The 22095-nt window shown below is 37.3% G+C and overlaps 2 protein-coding genes across 9 annotated transcripts in view; one reads left to right on the forward strand and one right to left on the reverse strand.

The window, feature by feature from the left end:
- Positions 1-22095, reverse strand: part of LOC124175157 (cholesterol transporter ABCA5-like) — a 48677-nt gene that overhangs the window by 15161 nt on the left and 11421 nt on the right. For 4 of the 5 annotated variants that reach the window (XM_046555110.1, XM_046555112.1, XM_046555114.1 and 1 more), the window contains 3 exons: positions 8897-9015; positions 4958-5131; positions 4555-4736 (listed from right to left, as the gene is read on the reverse strand). In XM_046555110.1, coding sequence (XP_046411066.1) covers positions 4555-4736; positions 4958-5131; positions 8897-8989 — 449 coding nt within the window. In that variant the 5' untranslated portion in view covers positions 8990-9015. Of the gene's footprint in view, positions 1-4554; positions 4737-4957; positions 5132-8896; positions 9016-14074; positions 14609-22095 lie in introns of those variants that run through there. The other variant, XM_046555111.1, reaches the window with a different exon arrangement.
- Positions 1519-11156, forward strand: LOC124175158 (tubulin polyglutamylase complex subunit 2). Of its 4 annotated transcripts, none has more exons than XM_046555118.1 (3): positions 1519-1612; positions 1676-1763; positions 6854-7417. In XM_046555118.1, the coding sequence occupies exons 1-3, from the start codon at positions 1610-1612 to the stop codon at positions 7369-7371; spliced, it is 609 nt and encodes a 202-aa protein (XP_046411074.1). In that variant the 5' UTR covers positions 1519-1609; the 3' UTR covers positions 7372-7417. The 4 variants fall into 4 exon arrangements, with proteins under 4 accessions (XP_046411074.1, XP_046411073.1, XP_046411072.1 ...); XM_046555117.1 differs by having other exon boundaries at positions 1527-1612; positions 1661-1763; XM_046555116.1 differs by lacking the exons at positions 1519-1612; positions 1676-1763 and adding exons at positions 5299-5729; positions 11142-11156 and having other exon boundaries at positions 6854-7399.

A 22095-nucleotide genomic window follows, 5' to 3' on the forward strand; every position in this document is an offset into this window, starting at 1 on the left:
TGATCGAATCTGTCATTTGGCGCTTTTTATAACTATCAAGATAAAGAGATTTTTACTATCGTTCTTAGCTTGTTCTATCATTACTTGCAAGCACCTTAGAAATTAAATTTTATTACAATTCACATTCAACTTTTTAATACGACTAAAATATCACTATTATACTTGAAGATTTGTGAAACATTGAAGTAAACGAACGCTTGAAAACCACCGAAGAGAAAATCAAGAAAGAACCGCATGTATTTGAATCTTGGAGTCGCAATTGCCATTTGGAATATTCAAAATAAATAAAATCGTCGAAAAATATTTAATCAAATTTGCAAGTGCGAATTTCATACTGATTTCAGCTAGTCACGAGGAAAGATCCTTCAGAAATGATTGATTGATTAATCATGGCTTTAAACTTGTGTATTAACCAAGTTCCCGAAATAATGTAACTGAACTACTAACTTATATTGTTCTTGCAGAAAAATCTGATTATTCCGGTAGGTATATTTTAGGTTTTATATTAGTCTGATACTATTTTCACTCAATTTTACTTTGAAATGTGCGCTTTGTGTGAAGACCTTGTAAACCTCGGCTGGTTATTACGAGTTTTCGTCGTCAAAGAATTATTTTTTCTCAATTTTTGAACTTCACAACTAAACGTATGTAAACGAACGAATTTTGTAGCAAAGATAAAAATGTTTTTTCTGTATTCAAATGTTCTCGTAACTAAAAAAATCGCAAACTCTTCTACGTGTAATGATAGTGATGCTTGTGCTACGAGTTTCTGTTCTGTGTACAATTTGCCAAACGGAAATAGCAATTTCTGTTCCTTTGACTCAGGGTTTATGTACGGCAATAATCTTGATGTTGCAGCAAAGATGCAGGTTTCAAGGTGCGCACTCTCTCTCAGCAATTTTCAAGATTTACATTCTTTGAAATTTTTTTATTCGAGATAAAAATCTCTTGACAGTTCGAAATTTTGTCATTGTCAGTGAATAACAAACTTGACGAAAGATTTTTTTTTCCTGTGGAATTAGATCTGCACCTTGAAAGACAAATTAGGATTCTATGAAGGCTACTAGATAAATCATATTATTTATGATTCTTTGACCGAAAGTATAGTTATTGAAAATTCGGGCGCGACTTAATAAAGCGGTTGTTCGTATTTCATTCCAGTCATCACGATAAGTAACGTCCATATTTCAAGATAACATTTTAGCGTACCGACGGCTGGAGGTTATAAAGAATTTACTCTATTTGGAAAATTATCTGAGCAATCGATCGATTACTTGCTTAAACAGTCAAAACGCCATATGCGCGAAGTACATGAATAAAACGACACCCGCGATGTGTGGAATGGAATTTGCTGACCACGTACGGTGTGAAGACTGCGAAGCTCCTACCACGGTTGAAAATAATTACGATTTTTTCTTTCTTTTTCCCGAAGTTTATTTTAAGGCATCGCAAAAGATGGGCTCCTGCTACACACGGTCGAAAATTTGGCACACGCTCAAAAGTATGAAACGGCCATTCCACTTGAGGCGAATCAGTCACCTCTGAGATACTTCGCGCATTTTGCTTTTCAAGAGTACTCCGAGCGCTATAAAATTGAGTATACGATTTAATGGTAAGTCATTATCTTATTCAATGATTGCAATATTTTCTATTTTATCAGAAATTTATCAAACAGTTGGTAGAAATAAAGCCGTATTTTGCGTTGATCACCATTACTGAAGTGTTTCTACGTCAAAATTTGACGAAAAAAATTTTTTTCTGCCGTAAGTAAAGTGTCCTTCGTTTTCAATACAAGACTACATTCAATAAAACCAGACTAAAAATTGGCAAAATACCAAAGCACTTCACTGCGATTTCTTCTAGAGTCCCTAAAAGAGAGAATTAGTATAGTCGCCGGTTGGATTACATGGCAGATACGCGCAGATGTTCGAATGATAAAATTGTTCAATTCACGATAAATATAAAGATTTTCGCTGTATTCAATCCACATTATCGAAAACATCAGATCGCAAGGCATATTGTTCGAGAGTCTAAGAGTAATAGAATCAGTGTGACATATACACATTATTGTAATTTACATGTATTCAACGACAAAGGAAAACAACTTACAATACCGTTGTAACTGCACTATAAAAAACTATCGAAAACATAAGATTACAAGATATATTGTTCGAGAGTCTAAGGATAATAAAATAAGTATGAAACATATTATACATTATTGTAATTTACATGTATTCAATGACAAATGAAAACATAACTTACAATACCGTTGTGACTACACAGTAAAAAATTGCTTTTCACCAGTAAATAGCATTTATATGTTCTCCCTGATCTTTTTCATTCGATCAGTCATTCGTTGAATTCAAATAAAACGCGCTAAAATTTAATACGTTTACTAACAAGGAATACCAGCTGGGTGTCCCCTTCAAATTCGTAGCAGCTTATGTATATTGTAGAACATTGAAAAATTAAAGACACGTATTTTTTTTATCAGAGGAAAACGGTTTAAAGGGGTGAAAACTTCTCCAATGATGGATATAGAATGGGGTGATTTCTTGATGCACTTGATCTATTTGAATGAAACTAATTTATTAAAATACATCGAGTGCTTCTATCCGAAACTGAGAAACCACCCCATTGGACGCTCATCGTTGGGAGTCGTTTTCACCATTTAAAATCATTTTTCCACAAGCAAATAAATTATGCGTCTTCTAGTTTTCAATCTTCTACAACATACAAGAGTTGCAACAATTTCGGAGGGGAACACCAAACTAATGTTCCACGTAAAATCAATGAAAGTTTGATTCAATTTTTCGTTTCCGACAAGTAAGTATTGACGAAGGGGTGCTCTTTTTACCCCCGTGTTTTTTACACCCGAAGTATTTACTTCATTCAAATGAAAATTCTTTAGTTTGGGTGAATTTTATTCGAAGCAAGTGATTATTTGGGGGATTTAAGGCACCTGAAATTACGTGAATATTCCTCAGCCATACTTACTTGTCGTTAAAAAAGAATAATTGAATCAACCCTTTCAATACGGTCGAATATTCAGGTGGACATACATTGTAAAAATTCATAACAAAAATTTCACTCATCACATTCTTTTAAGGGATAGATTTTATCAAAAGTTCCAATACCTATCTGAAAAAACACATTGAAGACTGCTCTTTATTTAACTATATTATCTAGTCAAAAAAGTGCAGAAAAAGTAGTCGAAAAAGGTATGTGTAATTTTCGTTTCCATTTATAATTTTATAGATTAAAAATTAATTTTTTTGTCGAGAAAAAAGTATATTTCAAGAATAGTCTTAAATGTACATGAAAAATAATATATAAGTTCAATATCTATTAATGAAAAGTTGTGAAGTTCAAAAATATTCCGTGTTCACTGTAATGGACATGCTTATAAATTTTGATATAGGTTCAGGGAAATTCGGAAAAAAATCTGATAACTTAGTTCAAAGATGCTGAACCGAAATACCGTGACATCGAACACCGGATATTCTCTTCGGTGTTTTTAATCCCAATATTTGTAAATAAAATTCCACTCGAATCTATTGACACCTAGAGTAACTTAACCCTGGTCGAGGTATAGAGGCGAAATGACTAGCCGAGCTATTAAGACACGGCGCGTTCCAAGGGTACACTAAGGGTGCTTTCCATAGCTGTAATGAATAATAGGAATCGCTTTGTAGAGTGACGTCAAGTTAATCGAACGCCGCACCGATAGTTGAATAGAATTCGATCGGGAATGCAGAGGGATGTTATTATTATTGCGTCGGTATAACCGGAGATACGCTACACCCGTGAAATTACAAGCTCGGTTATTTATATTTCAAGAAAATCTGAATGCTTCGCAAGTTCATTACTGCTGTTTCAACATATCTAGATGTGGCGACGCACTATGGACTAAGCACGTGGGCAATAACGAGAATAGACCGCAATGTCGTCGCACGCGTTAACATTGCGGAAACTACATAGATGAGCTGTTGGCAGGCGGCGCAAAGCCTTGACCCTGCCTTGTATCCACCCGCCTCGATCCTTTCTTTCCACGCTGGGATTCTTCAATTTTTCATCAGCTTTTGCTTTTCGCAAGGAGTGGTCGAACAATAAAACAGAGCAATTTTAACATAGAAGAATTTGACACACGTTTGGGCCGAAATGAAGAGACCTTTACTTCAGCGATTCTCTGAAATTTGCATTCGTTAGGGACGAATAGCATATTGATAATAGTACAGGCAAAAAAACCGCTGCTTCCTTGTTTCACACAATTTTTTATATAAAAGGAGTATCTTATGCGTTCTTTAGCGAAACACGACATTGAGGTTAGGGACGCGTAATGTCAGATTTGTTTGCGACAGCGCATGTGCGCAATACACAAAATACCACTTTTAACTCCTAAGTAGTTAAGTCTCTTTATTTCGGCGCAAGAACTTGTACAAATTCTTTTGTTAAAATCAGCCTCACCCTATCCGACATCGTTGCAGATCTTTGCCTTTGTTGTTAGATTTTCGGTGAACTGTGATAGGCAATATTTGGCTTCATTAAACTTACTCCAGGCGGTCCGACACCGGCAGAGGGTTTTCGAAAATGACGGCCATAGGTACGCTGGAAGGGTCACGCCAATAGGCAGCCTGCAGGTCGTCTTCCGTGTCGAAGATCATGAAATTCAGAGGAATCTTCACCGGAGTATCCCACATGGACATCCACAAAGTGTTCACGCAGTTAAGAAAGGTCTGTAAATAAGATGTTCAACCTTAGTGTCTGCAGTTGGTGACCCCGCGTGAACGGTGAGTGTCGGGAGGGAAATATTATGCGAAACCATGTCGCGAGTGGAGAGACCGAAGTTTGGCTGAGCCTAGAAAAAACTACTTTGAATAACTAAGGGCGGGGGGTGAAGAATCTTGAGCGACAGTGGAGATGCAACTCGTTATCGATCTTTTCGCCGACGACTTACCAGGGTCTCAGTAGTGTTTGGCACCACTGCGATCGTGTGATTTTGCATTTGGCTGAAGTCGTCGAACACGCCACCGTTAACCCGCGGCGTAGTCATTGCTGGATAATTCGGGTTGGGTATCAAGACCTTGACGATAATCAGTATTCCGAGGGTGTAGAGCGGCAAAATAATCTCCTGAAAATGAAAAGTGTACACGGAAAATGAATGAAACACCATATAAATTCGAAGAAAAAAGTGCTGAAATCGCAAGTCTGCGAGTTTCGATGCAAGCGAGCATGAGGAAAGAGAAAATTGGTATTATAGTATTATCCTTCAACGGCAAAGCTCTCTGTGGCAACGCGGGGCTTCGTTGTCACGAAGCGTTGAGGTTGCTATGGTAGTCAACAAGCGGCATCCGGCTCTCTTCACTCCGATTTTCCGCTCCCCAGTTTGACGCTTCGCGCCGAAGAAGCCCTGGCTTTGCGGAGAGTTTAAGCTCTCGGATAACATTTGTGCGATGGTGTGAGGGCGCGAGGGGAGGAGGGAGTGATGTCTTTCTTTGTTGACATCGTGACGGAGGACTCGTTCTACGAGAACCTGACGCTGGGAATCGTTAAGATTTTAGAGGGCACCCCCTGCGTGAAAAATGTCCAGGTCGACAGGCGGCCGGGGTGCGATAGAAATGCTCTGGCGAGCTGGGAACAGAGGCATTGCTGCGTTATGCCCGATGACCTGAGAAACTTTTACGCATCCATTGACGGGTTCCTGCTCACTTGGTCCCTCGAAATATCAGGTGAGACCTTGGCTCTTTGACGTGATCGATTGACCTGGGCGAAAACAGAGCGTTTGAACCTCGGGTGATGAGTAATCGCAGCCATTTCTTCATTTGATGAAAAGGAGGAAGGCTGGTCGGTGGTTGGCAATCATGAATAAACCGCGATTGACTTTGCTTCATTCGATATCCATCCAAAAGACTGTAAAATACCCAAATTTCCCGAAAGAGCAGCTACAGCTGACTAAAAAGTAAAACATTTCCTAACCCATGGCCGGATCTCATAATATGTTCTTAATTTCAATTATTTATTTCGCGAAGTATTACAACAGATATACAACAGCATACAATAGAAGGATCGAGAGGCAGTAAATGATTGAAATTCATCCACGTGGTATACGTGTGCAAAGTTTTAAGATTGCGTACACGACTTAAGAGGACTTATTGCTTTCGTACCGTCTTTGTTGATGCTCCAGGCATTGTTTCTTCAGCATGGTGCAAGTTTGATCATTTCGTTAGGTTAAGTCTGATCGACTTAGTCGCATGTAAAATTCACAACCAAACCACAGGAAGGGGGCAATGCCAATATAGCTGTGGCTACAGAATGAGCTTGAACCTAAGTATGTAAGTATGACGGGTAGACAAGAGGAACGGACGCGATGTTATTTTTAAGAAAATGATATTTTTTTGTTACTGAAATATTTTGTACGAAATTTTTAACGCAGAGCTTAATGTTGTTATTAGTAGTCGGTTCTAATCTTTTATTAGATTAATCTTCGCCGTGGCTGGGTAGAGTTTGCAAATGTATGGTAATTTACCGAACTTCAACGGACCTCAACGTTTTTGATTAAGCATCGATCTATAAGTTTTTATTTATAATTTCAGTACTTTCAGATTTATAATTTTTTTCTAAATCATTGCAGTTTACAAATATCATAATTTGACAAGTACTCAATATAATACTGTTTCATAACAAAACCAATGAAAGAAATCGATTTCCGGTGTCCCAACCTCTTCATTATTTATACAAATGTAACTGTTGATACCCTATTCAGACCATGTAGTCTGAATAATTATTATTCGGCAGCACGGACTAGGCGTCAGATCTGACCTCATTTTCTTTAACTTCAGTTTTTTGACTACAGGGGAAGAATTCCCTCTGGGACGCCTCGAAGTCGGAAGTCTAGGAGAGCTGAAACGGTTCGTCGGCACGAAAGAGCAGCAATCCGAGGCGGAAGCCAGCCTCCCCGAAAACCCCGATCTTCCGTCGCTGAGCCCGCGCTGCAAGCTTTTCGAGCTAGGCCACTGCGGGAGCAGCAAAGTGTACCTCGCCTATGTCAGCCCAGAAGTGGATCCGGGGATCTGGCTTTACCACGAGGCGTCTTTGCGCTGGCTTCGCCTCGCCGATGGTTTCACCAAGTATTTCCGGATGCTCCTGATCCACCTGGGTCTCCCGCTCTGGCAGTACTGTGCGACAGGACTGCCCATGCCCACCTGGGTGGAACAGATATATCTCCTCGTCGGGCCGAATCTCCTGCCAACTACCGTAAAGCCGTCGCAGTCCGTCTCCCGGACGATGTGGAACGAGGGTTCGCCGAACGCAATCGACCCAGCGATATTTAAGAGCAAGGAGTTCAAGCAGAGGAACGTCCGGAAGAAGTAGTCGACACTTTCTCGTCCTTTCGAATAAAGTTAAGCGTCGTCGACGAGCCTGACTCTCTTTGTCTTTCTTTCTTGTCACCAACTCCTTTCTCTCACTTTTTTCAACCCCTGCATCCGCTTTCTCACCCTCGACTGTCGGTTCCTATTCCCATTGAAATTAGGCAAAGCCTTGGCTCGCGTGCAGTCGCCGATGCGGTCTTTCGATATTTCTTTTCTGACAGAATTCCTTGGCCTAATTGGCACGGGGCTTGGCGGAAAAACTTTCTCGATAAATTGGCAAACTATGGGCACACGCTGACTTGGCACCTTGGTTCGCAGAGAGAAATATTCTCGAGTAGAACTACACAATCCTGTTTCTTCTCTCACTGTGATGGAGTCAAAGATTCTGGTCTGTATAATATTAATCTGGAATTCATTTTTGATAGTTGTATCCCAGGTTTTAAATGGTTAAAGCTAAAGGTGGATCACTTTTATCGCAGCGTCTGATTTTTTCAGGAATCTCACTAGATATGTAACAACTGATTAGATTCATGATGGGAGTTCACAGTTCTTACCCACCTTCAAAGGATTTGTATTATTTTAAATGGTTATTTTCTTCATAGTAGAAGAGTTTTGCTAAAAAAAATCGATTAGCGGAACACATTCCGTTACGTATGAAGTGAAAAAATCAATACATAAAACACACAGTAGATAGTTATCGACGTTACAATGGGATTGGTCTCACTATCAAACTATACGAGTATCACACTTTCCATATAATAAAATATTTTTTTCAAAGCTTTCAAAGCATCTACGATTGATCCGAACACATTTTCATCCTCGACTTATTACGTAAACTAGACACAAATTCCATTTTGGACGTCCAGGTCTACAGCTCTGTTGCTTTACCTGAATCACCAAAATATATACTAATAATAGTAATCCTGATCGATAAATTAACGTCATTAATAGTGTCGGAACGGTACGAATGCTATTCTGCCTATCTGGATCAATACTTTCCAATGCACATTATCATTACTCTTCTAATATTGATAATCGGCAAAATGATTACCGTCAGTTTACGAATAGTATAACGACCTCCCGTCAACGTAGGTGAAGTATCGATCTCGCATTTGAGGAACATTAACGTTAGATGCCTGTGCGCAATACGATTCATTTTATAGGTATGAAAAGAAGTCAATATTCATATGCTAACGCTAACCGATTGTACGTGAAAGTGTTACAGACGAAATTCTGATGGCTTGATAAAATAACTTCGTGACACGTGCAACGACTACTTTATGTGGAAATTGTTTATGGTGCGTCAAAATTCACCATGATTTTATTTAGGGTACGTATATTCAGGTCTATATAAATGGTATTTTTCTCTCGGTATAGAACGCGTTTGCAGGCTGTTCGCTAGATAACTCTGTTGCATAAAAAATAAAGCATACCATTACATAGACTCGTAATTGGACCAAAAGAGGATGGCGCGTTTGGAACTCAAACAACATTAAGTTTAAATCGGTAACAGACGTGATACGTACCGCCGTTGTTTTTCGCTTATCTCGTTTCTTCAAGAGGAGATTCCGCACGAGCATTGCCCGTAGCTGAGACATGTACACCCCGAAGGATCCCATCCTCAGCCTGACCTTTGAATCGATGTCTGCAACAACGAAACGAAAACCATTTTAATCATGATGCAAAACTAGGGATGAAAGCAATGGCTATAATAGCTGTGGACAAATTGGAGTACTCGAGGGTACCAAGCCCTGTACGAAGTATGCTATACACGAGTCTGCTGATATTGGGCAAATTTCCTGCTAACTTGCACCGCGTGTTGATTTCCGGCGAATTAAGTGACCGCCGACGCCTCATTTACACTCACTTTGTGTTTGGTTAGGCCATTGGCGATTTGTATGCTTTTTTAACGATTTCCCTAAAACGGATCTAGTCCTTGATTATTTTTTACGTAAAACTTATGAAACGTTTGATTTTTGAAAAATGAATTACTATGTCGTTTGGACTCCAAATTGATTAGGAAGCATTTTTCCAATCTTTCGTACGTGTTGAAATTTAATTTATTTCTTCGCTGTCAGTAATGCGATACACGGAGTTTTATTTCTCAAATGACTATCGTAAGAGCGAGATTTCATATCGGGTTAAAATTTCGTGCATCTATAAGCCCTGTTCCACTAATTGTAAAGTTCATACAAACAAATTTTCACTCCCGGTGACTGAAGGCATAGCTGTTAGGAAATCCTTGAGTATAAAACTTCCGGCTATGATACGGATTTATTAACTTCAAAAGCCTTATAACAATTATTGTCATAAAAAACGAAGAATTTTTAAAAATTTCCGAGTATTGTTGCGAGCATAAGTTGCTGTTTGGGTTGAAACAGTGTATCTTGGGATTTCTTCACAGAAATGTATGAAATTTATGTTTATGAACCTTTATTCATTTCATTTAAAGAATTACAGAAAAAAAAATTGCAAAATATTCACAACTAGCAGAATTATTCCCAGCATGGTGAAGCAATGAAAAAAAAACAATGCGTTCATCTGAATTCAAAACAACAAAACTTTTTTATAAGATTGAAGGGTTTTTGGAAATAAAGGTCGATTTAAAATATTAAGTTTCTTTAACGTTTTAATCCAAGTAAGAGCCCTTTTCAGAACGATGTATACGTCTGGCAAATTAAAATTTTTGCGTAAAAACTTAGAGAAGATTTAATGCTATTTTGGATTTCAAACCTTGTGAACGAGCGATAAAATACTGGAATATTTTCACTTAATTCAGACGAACGATTCTCAACTACAATAACTTTAACATTAGTGTGATTTCGTGACACTTGTGACTTATGCATCATTTTTCGTCGGGGCAGGTCAAAGAGAGAATAACTAAAATTTTAGTTCTAGATGTTTTGGTTGGGCTCAGCCAGCCTTCTCTAGTATTGTTTATTAGAAAAAGAACAAAAATTTTTGCTGTTCTTTTGACCTGAATGTAAAATAACGTTAACGAAATTTTAAATTTTAAATCGAGCTTCAATTCCGAGAACCTTCAATCCTCAAGGAAATTTTTCTTCGACTGTGTAATTACAGTTTTTGCATGATGTACCATTCGTTCGTTTTAATAGATTTTTAGCAAAATGGTAACTATTCAAAGAGAGAATTCAAATTTTGGAGTGAAAGAGAGACTGTATATTCAAGATGCCTCAGTACGTGTTTGCTTAAAAAACATTATACGTCACATCGAAGCTACGTTATGGCAGCTATGATTGTGCAACGTGGAAATTTTGAGACCATCAAGTGAATAAACAGCCAAATTTCTATTTGCTAGAGACGAGCTCGAAAACTCTAATTTCGAGAAGAAAAAAATTCAAACTATTAACATTATCTTTTCCGCATTCAGTAGTTCAGATTCATATTCAGTAGCTCAAAAAACTTGGATATCGAAACCACATGAAGGATTTATGGTGCGGCATAAGAGCGTTCTTGTTACAGGCTTTTAAGGTTATATATAATTATTAACTTTTCTAGCACCACAAATTTTACATCCTAATTTAACATGATCGTCTAAAACATGACGAGCTTATTCAAAATAGGCTTCACAAATGCACATATCGTATATGTGTTATTCGCTCGGTTTAAACAACGTTTTAAGGAAAGGATAGCTTCTAACTTCATTGTCAAACAATAATTTTTTTTCGAATGGATTCGCGACCCTATAAATTCATTTTTACCTGACGGTGGCGGGGTTTCATACGTTTAAATTTTTCAAATATTGAACAGGACTTTAGTAACTCGGAGAGAAGAACGCGGAAAAGATCTAACTCCGAGATAACTCAAGAAATAAATATTACTGTGTGCAGTACACAAGTTTGCAACAATTGTCTGGTATTTGCCTCCTCCGATCGGCGTAAGATGGCATCTACCGCTCTTGTCAGGTAACTTCCGAATTGAGTGGATTATATATCGTGTATAAAACACATTCGAATAACATCTTGTTAATTACGCAATTACGTGTAATGTTATTATTTCGAAGTACTCTAAATCATGGAATCACATGCAGCCCGTAACGAAATAATTGAAATTGAAGTAATGGTATGGACGTTATTTTTCTGAACTTTCGATACTACTTTGAGTTCGAGGTATTAAAAACCCTCAACTAGCAATTAATCGATTAATTGGAAAAAAAATTAATCAAAATCTACAAGTAACCGATAATCATACAGCCCTAACTTAAATAGGAATGGTACAGCCATCGAGCAACGTAACCTCACATTTGAGCTTGTAAATATAGGTTTAAATCTTGAAAAATAAATTAGTAAAAAATTTCATGTCAGAGATTGCGAAAATTGTAAATATTCCTTTTATTTTTGTTATATAAATTTATGGCAATAGCCGAAAAATATATTATATGTTCATTCATTCATCCAATTAATAATTCACTCATAAAGTACATAAAATATCGATCAACTGGTGAAACAGATTAAAATTGTAAATATAAATCGTCTTTCTTTCAATAAAATTGTTTCTCGAATTTTTCTTTAATCCTTTTTAAATATTCTCTTTTTCCTCATTCATTCTCAAATAGCGTCTCGCTTTAATTCATATTTGTTTCATTGAAGTTTTATCGTTTCAATGCTTTGAATTGTTTTGATAGCAGTTATTCACTCATCTTTTATTACCAGCAGAGCAAGTTTAATCGATGTTACCAATGACGGCGACAGGTTGGTTCAAGCGTGGATTCACGTAATTATATTGTTGACGATATGTCACATAATTGATGTTTTATATATCTCTGATTTGATTACGTGAAACGGAATATTCAGATTAGTAAATTATTTTATTCGTTATCGAAGTTCAATTCTTCAATAAAAAAAATAAAAAAATAAGTCACATATTAGGAAAAGAAATTTCACACGTAGTGCACTGACGGTGGTTTCGCAGTGAGAGATCTCATCTCCCCGAGGACAGGTGTGAGTCCAAAAAGGTGGACACCACGTGATGTAGAAGTAGGGTCAATTACAAACGAGTAATTGAATTGATTTTAGGCGGGATATTTAAATCGGTACAAGCTTAAAGTAAATTTTATCTTTCCATAACATGAGTTATCCTAATATTTTTTTTTAAATTCTTAGAATGTTTAACATTAGTCACTTACGTGGGATCCAGTTGACCCCAGAACCGAATTTGACGTACAATTTTAAAATCAGCGTGCGTAGTCAAAGTTGTTTACGCAAATAATACGAAGAATGTTTGAAAAAGCTTTGGTCTCAGAGACCCCATGTGTGTATTGCATATTATTTTACTATTATTCCTTCAAGAATTTCTCCCAGATTCTATCGTTTTTTGCTAAAACTAAGATTGAAGTCTGTTTCTGAATTGTTAAATTTTGTCTCAGGATTTGTTCAAGTCGTAACGTAATGTTGTGTACAGTAATAACGTTCCAAAGTTGGCTGGTGTCTGCGTAACCCCGTGTAAGTAATGTGAAAGTTTTCATATATGTAAATGACTAGGATTAGAAAAAAATTAGTTGAACTGATATTCACAGTTATAAGCTTCGAATCTTGTGCGATACTACGGAACCTAACCTGAAAATTATTCAAAGCAGCTAGACGAATAATCAAAAGCTGATAAACACTGGTCGCCAAAATTTTCAAGTGGTAAACTCATACATTGATTAAATATTTTCAGACAAAGTGAGTATGTATGTTAAGTAGAATTCAGGACACATCTACTTAGAGAGGCTAGAAAAAAACCCTGGAAATTTCACATAATTATGACAGTTTGTATAAAACGTGCTCGAGCGCTCAAGATCGCAAGAACAATCACTCGCCGACAACGGAAATCGACTTCTTACGAAGTTGCCTTTATTGCTACAGCAGTCCATGGAATTAATGACTAATGGTGTATTTGAAAATTTTAGACACGATATCTCGCGAACCGTTCGATAGATCATTCCGAAATTCACATAAAATACGCGGAGGTACTTACATATCGTTGACGATCTTACTTTATCAAAATCGGCTTTCATTTTTTCAAAAATTTTGCAAAAACGGTAAAATTATTCACGAATTTTTCGTACGTCAATTTCAATTAATGATCATAGTAACATTAGTAATAAACTTTATTTATTACAATTGTGTTTGTAAACAACGGAGTAAGGAGAAGAGTGATGCAGGTTGGCAGTCGCAATAGAAAGAAACACCCGCATCACCGACTAACAACTCAGTGCCTGAACGGTGTGACCCGTCTCACATTTTTGCAAGCAATACTTTCTTTTGACATACTCGAAATATAGGTATATATAAGACGGAATTCATCTCAAATTATGCAGGCCATGGGTGTAGGTGCAGGCATGCACAAAATGACTTTGTGCTTTTTCGGATCGCTATATTTTTGGGAAGATGGGATTTGACAGAACGTGAGATTCGACGTATTCCAAAACAAGAATTTTTAGAATTGCTCAAAATTGCAAAATTGGCGCTTATTTTTCGGAAATGATATGTTAATATCAGAAAAAAAATTAAATTTACCTTATCATCCCAAAAAATCATTATTAGGCGTAAAAAATTGATTTGTGTAACAATATAATATACGTGCCGCTTATGTTTGGCGAGGAAGGACATACTTCAGTTATATTCAATTGTGGAATATAACCTCCGCTGGCCTGCATGATTTCAGATACATTCAGCAGAATAATCAGTTCATTTCCTCACATAGGTTATGGGAAAAAAATCCATAGCTTGACTCTTATTCCAAGCCGCCAGATAGAAGTGCCCCCTTAAGTACACACATGCTGAGGCCAATTGTCGTAACATGTTTTCAATAGATTTTCGACGCCCCGTCTCCACAGTGTATAGGTTATAACTGTACTTAGTTATGAGACTTGTTGAAAATAATATCACCTCCTTGCACACAGCTGTTGATTTGTTCAATTTGTCTTCGAAATTTCCTCTACACAGATCATAATTGACAAACTGCTGCAGTAAGATTTGGTGAATTCATTACTTTCTTTATATGTTCTGTATTGGGTATACAAAAGATGTAATTATATTGTACATAATTCAACTCTATGGTGTAGATCACAATTCAACGCCATCAAACTGTTATCATTAAGCACGCACACCAATAAGAATTCGGTATTGCACTGCATTCGTCGCACTATATTAAGACGTGGCGACTCGTACGTATTGCTCAACTTTTTCGGAGTCCGATTTACCGACATACCTACGGTCGTACAAGACTCAATTCAATTATACGAGTACCTATTCTATTCTAGACGTACACAAACTACAGAAAACACCTACGCAGTGGATTACATAGATGTGCTGCGAGTGAGAGAGTAGGAAACGTATTCGCAGCGCTAATAGGCCATAGACGATACGTTACAATTCGTTCGCGTATTCCGGAGTTTTATAAAATGAATGTAAAAAACGTTTCAGATTGAATGGACCTAGTAATGCAGGATTTTATTCACTCATAGCACATTGGAGACTATGCTGTTTAGAGGCGGATGGGTGCAGCTATCACACAGAGATGTTATACATTCGTAGACAGAGTGCAGCTACGGTACACAACTTGTGCCTAAGAACGTACCCGTATTCGCTAGAATAATTTTGAAGAAAGTTTTTCTAGTCACCAAAAAAGTCGAATCTCGAATTTCTATAAATGTATAGAACGTACAGGTAAGTCAAAAATATTTCAAAACAAAAACATGACTAACTTCATCAAGTTGAATGTAAATTTTATAAAACTCACTGTGATGAAGAAAGAAATTTGTGAACGCTGAATTTCAACTGCAAGCAACCTGTTATTAACAAGACCAGAGAAATAACTTTATTTTTCCTATTTTTTCACTGAAATATTCATAAAACTATAACGTATCTTATTCAGAAATGAATACACTTCGGTAATATTCTTATGCTCTATGAGTAAAAAGTGTTTTGAATGTTTGACTGAACAGAATGCCGCATGTAGTATCTGCTGTGTATGTACACTTGGGGAAATGGATTCTGAGACTTCTAACTTTTTCGACAAGTCAGTTACGTTGGCAATGGAGATTTGGTCTGCAGTACCACTGTCGGCCGGCCGCTACGGCCTGAATCTGCATTGCCGACGTAATTGTCTTTTTGAAAAATTACACGGTTAACCAACAGTTTAGTGTTGACACGCGTACACCTATGTTACTTCAGCATATACCACTCTGCGTTATGTTCTGATTCTTGGGTGAATGATACTGTTTATTTCACCTGTGACTATAGTCATCTATCATCTCAGCTTTCGATCTCAGTAAACAACAACTAAAAATAATCTTTCACATATTGTTGCAAACTCATTACTTATTTTAAAAAAAAGTCATTGTGTACATTCATTGTAATTTGCAGCTGATAAACTTGTTATTGTCAGTAGATACGTGCATTTTTTTTCAAATTCTTACCTGTCAAATGATCTACGGAGAATTCATTCATGAATAATAGTTAACGAATAGGTATTAAAATGTGCCATTTTTGACCGGAATCGGACGAGTAATGTCGATTTTTTCGTTAAAAATGATGACATAATGTTATTTTTATGGATAGTTGTTAATATCACGTGGTCTTTACATATGGAAGACAGTGTTTTAACCTATAGCTAGCACCTTTATTTGATGTAACATTGCTGGTACCTTGGGGTTGCTAAAGACCCCAATTGAAAATTGCCTGTTGTAACGAAGCAATTTAATATTTTTAGTTAAATTTTTTGTTAGATGTTCACGTAAGTTTCTTTTACAAGATAAAAAAGATCGTAACAATAATTTTTAATTTTAAGGTAGGTAGTAAATAATTTGAAAAACTGCAATAAAAGTGAAAAAAATGACGTTTTTTATAACACAATTGATAACTTTTATGATTTTTGACATTAAAAACTAAAAAATTAACTAGATACAGTCGATATATGATACTGTTAAGAAAAATTCAGGTTCATTCTGTTGACCAAAAAAAAAGTATTCATTTTGAAAAATTTCCACCGCTGATAACCCCCGTATACTTTGCAACACTGCTACCGCAATGATAAGACCGTTAGGCGCAAAACGATACAGTTCATTCCGCTATAACTCTCACTTGTATGAGACCAAAGATTTCTTTCGATTACTATTCGCAGATGATACCAATAATCGAAGATGAATCGGTGAATCATTCCATTTCCGAAGTTTTAGGGTTAAAATTGATGGAAAATAATTTTTAATCGTCCCACATTGAATTCATTTCGAATCCTATCAATCTGAAGTGTTCAAAAACGGGATTCGCAAATTCGTGTTCATTCACTGGGTGACTCTAAGAAAAAGGTGCTAATAAACTATTCACTTTATACAATTTACGTATACGAATCCACGCAACATACGAATCCGTTCCAACACTTGTAGTAGGTTTACATGCGTATGTATTGAAAGTTGTATCGTATCAACATACCGAAAAATTCAAACCAGTAATGCAGGCAAAAGAGCGGTGCGGTGGACGAAGTATAGTACAGGTAACGAGACCTCCATTTAATTTTCAATGAACTTCGAACCACGTTATCAGGGGCAGTACAATAAGAGCATGATGGGAAATTACGTTAGGGTTTGATATGAGAAAGTCCACACAAACATAGAAGAAGTACAAAAAAAATTCATTTTCCAACTTTGTTTATCAATTATGTTTAAAATCGATTGCAAAATTTCACACACACAAGATTACAAAGCCAAGAATCATTGTTTAAATAAAAATTTCAATTTCAATTTATAACGTTATTAAAACAGACCTAAAAATATAAAATAATTTCTTCTAGCCACATACAGATTTAAAACGAAGAACGTGGGGCGCATTTACATTCCGTACTAGTGTCTATTGCATGCACCCTTCGTTTCTTGTTTTACGGAGTGTAAATGCGCCCCACGTTCTTCGTTTTAAATCTGTATGGGGCTAGGAGAAATTATTTTATACTTTTTAGTCGATTTTAAAATCTTTTTAAATAAATTTTTTTTTTTTTTATCTAATTATTTTATCCTTTTTCATCTTATGTGTATAAAATTGTCTAATCCGAGTTTGATCGTAATTGATAAGCAAAGTTGGAAAATGAATATTTTTCGTACTTCTACGTTTGTATGGATTTTCTCGTGTCAAATCCCAAGCGTAATTTCCCATCATGCTCTTATTATACCGCCCCTGATAACGTCGTTCGAAATTCATCGAAAATTAAATGGAAGTCTCATTGCCTGTATAATACCTCGTCCGCTGCACGGCTCTTCTGCCTGCACTACTGGTCAGAAGGCTTCGGGATATTGATACCGTATAACTTTCAATACTTGTTTATACTTACTACAAGTGTCGGAACGGATTCATATATGACGTGGAATCGTATACATAACTAAAGTGAATAGTTTATTAGCACCTTTTTCTTAGAGTAGCCCAGTGAATGAACACGAATTGGCGAATCCCGTTTTTGAACACTTCAGATTCACAGGAATCAAAAGGAATTCAAATTGGCATGATTTCAATTTTTTTTCAATCAATTTCAAACCTGAGACTTTAGAAATGAAATAATTCACAGATTCAACTTCGATTATTGGGATCAGCTGCGAATAGTGATCGTAAGAAATCTTTGGTCTCGTTACAAGTAACAGTTGTAGCGGAATGAACTATATCGTTTTGCGCCCAACGGTCTTATTATGGTGTTACACTTACAGTACCGTACAGATCGTCGTCGGACAGCGTCGGACAGCGTCGGACAGTGGCGGATAGCAACGAACTTCGCCGAACAGCGGAGCTGTCCGGTCCTATCCTGTGCCGCGACAGTGAGCGTTGACCTTAACCCCTTGAGTGCCAAGTCAATTTGATGAAATGTGCCCAAAGTGCTAAAACTCAAACTTAGAGCAATTCACCTGAAATTGACCACTCGGGGGTTTTTGGGGGCGCTGATCACGAATCGGATATCAGATTCGCAAAATTTCAAGATGGTGACCCCCTACTGCGCATGCGGATTAGTATTACTGATCTATACTTGAGGAATAGATCTGGAATTGGTTACTCGGGGGTTTTCAGGAGCGCTGATCACGAATTCGATATCGGATTTGGAAAATTCCAAGATGGCGACCTACTACTGCGCATGCTCATTAGTATGACGTATAATTGAGGAATAGTTCTGAAACTGGTCACACGGGGGTTTTCGAGGGCGCTGATCATGAATCCGAAACCAGATCTGAAAAATTCCAAGATGGCGACCCACTAACGCGCATGCGCATTAGTATACCTGGCGTATAAAGGAGGAATCGATCTGGAATTGGTCACTCGGGGTTCTCGAGAGCGCTAGTCGCGGATCCGATATCGGATTTACAAAATTCCAAGATGGCGACCGACTACTGCGCATACGCATTGGTATGGCTCCAGTATAATTCAGGATTCGCTCTGGAATGGTACACTCTGTGTGCCCGCAAACTTCTGAATCATCAATTCAGGTATACCAGTCACATTCATACGGAATATCCTATCGCATATGTCCATTACTGGGTCAGGATATTGAAATTTTGTGAACTCGATAACATTCCCGCTCTCGATTATAAAGGTTTTTTTCTAATGCGCATGCGCAGTGGTGGGTCTCCGTTTGAGAATTTCGCAAATGTGGTATCGGATTCATGATCAGCGCCCCCGAAAACCCCCGAGTGGCCGATTTCAGTTCAATTCCTCAATTATACGCCAGTCATACTAATGCGCACGCGCAGTAGTAGGTCTCCATCCTGGAATTTGTCAAATCTGATTTCGGATTCATGATCAGCGTCCCTGAAAACCCCCCGAGTGACCAGTTTCGGAGCAATTCCTCAATTATATACCAGTCATACTAATGCGCATGCGCAGTAGTAGATCGCCATCAAGGAATTTGTCAAATCTGATTTCGGATTCATGATCAGCGCCCCCGAAAACCCCCGAGTGCCCAATATCTGATCATTTGGTGATCATTTCTCCCGTCTACTTGACTACTATGTCAGGACAAAGATTTCTTGGAAATGATAAAAACTATAACTTTGTAAGCGCGAAAGTAGTTTCCTAGCATGGGCTATCAGGAAATGAATGATGTGATCCTTTTCAGCATGGCCCAAAATATAGGAAAATACGCTTTAGTTACGGGTGACATATTATCAGGCGTTACTAGGGCACTTATTCATTGAACAAAGATTCGTGCTTTCTCGGCACTTTGGGCCAAGTCGAGAAAAACAAAGATCTTTGTCCGCGGCACTCAAGGGGTTAAATCATATGTTCAAACTTTCAGGTTACGAAAGACTAGATTATAAACCCTTAGGTTACGAACGACCTCAAAATGCCAGCTAAAGATTCTTTTTTTTCCCTGTGACACGGGAGTTTTTTTCATTACATATAATTATATTGATTAAAGTGATACTTTCTTCGGAATATGAGTAACTTTCCTGAATTTCGCTACGAACGAGCGATGTATCGTCGAAATTTCAACCCTTTCGATTCATTTGTTGATTCAATATAGGAAAAAAACGGGAGAGTTTGCTCGCTCGGTAAACGTAGGACTGCAACATGACCTTAAGCTTTAATTTCATCACATTTCTGCTTCAACCACTTTTTTGGCCTGGCTGTAGATTCAATACGTGCTTAAGAGCTGAGATTCATATTGCTATGCTACGGTTCACATTATCTGAACACCACAAATAAAATAACCTTATATTGTCATGTAACTAGTACGTTGTTGGCATCAGACTACGGAAAATCTAAATAAAACTATCACATCACACGCTCGGGTTCTTTTCACGCTAATTTAGTCATGTAATACTTAAAATTTGAAATTTCAGCAAACACTATGCAATATCTTAAAAGTGGTGAAAACGTCAGACTGAGAATTGCGGAAAGATTGTTTTGAAGAAGCTATAAATGCCAGAAATTATTACGTTATAATTCAAAGAATTCAATTAGGGTTGACTAAGTGCTTTGATAACAACTCTTGCGCTGCCTGTGAGGCCCATTACTAACCGGTACCTACTAATGCTGGCTGAGCGATTGCTGAAACGATATGCGATATGATGAAACGAAAACGATAGGTTCATGTACGACTGAGTTCGGTGCTGCGGTATTTAGTTGCACGCGTTTGAAAAAATATTTGAAGAAACAGCCCCGTGTTTCAGATCGGATACGGAAGTGTTGCTCGATATTTCAAATACATTTTCGTAACTGTGATATCACTGCGACAATTTTATTGCCTGGCATATAGTGAGAAAAAAGTGATTACTAATTGAATTACAAAAAAAAAAGAAAAAACAAACTCACGTCTGATGATATTACCCATGTTAGATGTTTAAGTACCCAACGTTAAAATATCGTGTACAAAGTTTTATCTCATCGATGTTTTGGAGTAAATTGTTTATGAGTATTGGCTTGGGTATTATATGATATATAACAAGTATTACAATCCGATCCGTGTTCAATTTTTGTTTTAAATAAATGAAAATATTGATGCTGAGCAGCCCGAGCTTCTGTGACGCAGATCGAAACTCTCGAATAATTATCGTTTGATAGATTCCAATATCTTTTTCTTAGAGCTAATGACTCTGGGAAAAAAATGGTTGGAACACAAAATAACCGTTTTCACAAAAAATCTTAATACAAAAATAATATTTTTTGAACCCCTATCCTTACCGATTAAACAAGATTATCCAACTATCAAATAGAAGGTTGAAAATTCCTGAAGTACCCAATTAAGAACTTTTTATGTCATTTCTTGACGGTGGTTCATATTTATTAAATGTCTTCGATGTCGTTGAGCTCGCACGACAGCTTCAACTTCTCGACTAAATATTCTCAAAGTCGTCGAACAACGAATTAGTCCGCTCTTGTAATCAATTCTCCTTTGCAACCTCTGCCTTTAACAATAAGATTGGAAAATTTATCTTCTCCCAACAAGCAGGAAGCCTCTAGTCGACAACTTTTGCCAGAAATATATTTCCATTGTTCTTGTTCGCGACGGCAGAAGCTTGCCTTTTATAAGTGAGATGGTAATAGAACCTGATGATGTGACGTGAGGATATTACAGCGATGTTGCTATATGGTTTACATATATGTATAATGTCACATATATATACATTAGGGTGGTTCAGAAAAGGGTCGTTTTTTTAAATCTCGTTCTTCGCCGAGATTCTTACATTTTTTCACTAAAAAATGGCTCATGCGACATCTCAATTTTTAAATTTCTGAAAAATGGCCTTTTGCAAAATTTCAAAGTCGGTGTTACGTCCAGCATACCACTTCTCTCTATTTTTCCTACTCGTTAACTCTCCCACAGTTCTTACATAAAGCTCATGGTCTCTGTCCTGTCCTCTTATCTCTACGTAGTCTCACGCTATTCACTATCGCGCTTACTCATCAAATTCTATTCCCTACCTTTAGCATCTTCACACCTTTTCTGCACCCGTAAGTTTCAAATCTCTAGCGACACTCCTATTCTAACTCTCAACAACTTGACGTCTAGACTTCTTATACATCTTTCGCACAGCACAATTCATTCCTAATAGTATTTCAACTTCTACGCAATAAACATATAATCGATTTATCAAACATACCCAAGGTTATTCAATCCTCATCCTGATTTCCGGTTGACCGGGAACGTAAAAGCGAAGCCAACCTATTTACTCCTACCGCTCAGGAGTAAACTCAACTCACGGACGTAACATCGGTGAGGCAGTAGTAAAATTTTTTCAGCCCAGCCC

The sequence above is a fragment of the Neodiprion fabricii genome, chromosome 2 (genome assembly GCF_021155785.1).
Source record: "Neodiprion fabricii isolate iyNeoFabr1 chromosome 2, iyNeoFabr1.1, whole genome shotgun sequence".
NCBI classification, from domain to species: domain Eukaryota; kingdom Metazoa; phylum Arthropoda; class Insecta; order Hymenoptera; family Diprionidae; genus Neodiprion; species Neodiprion fabricii.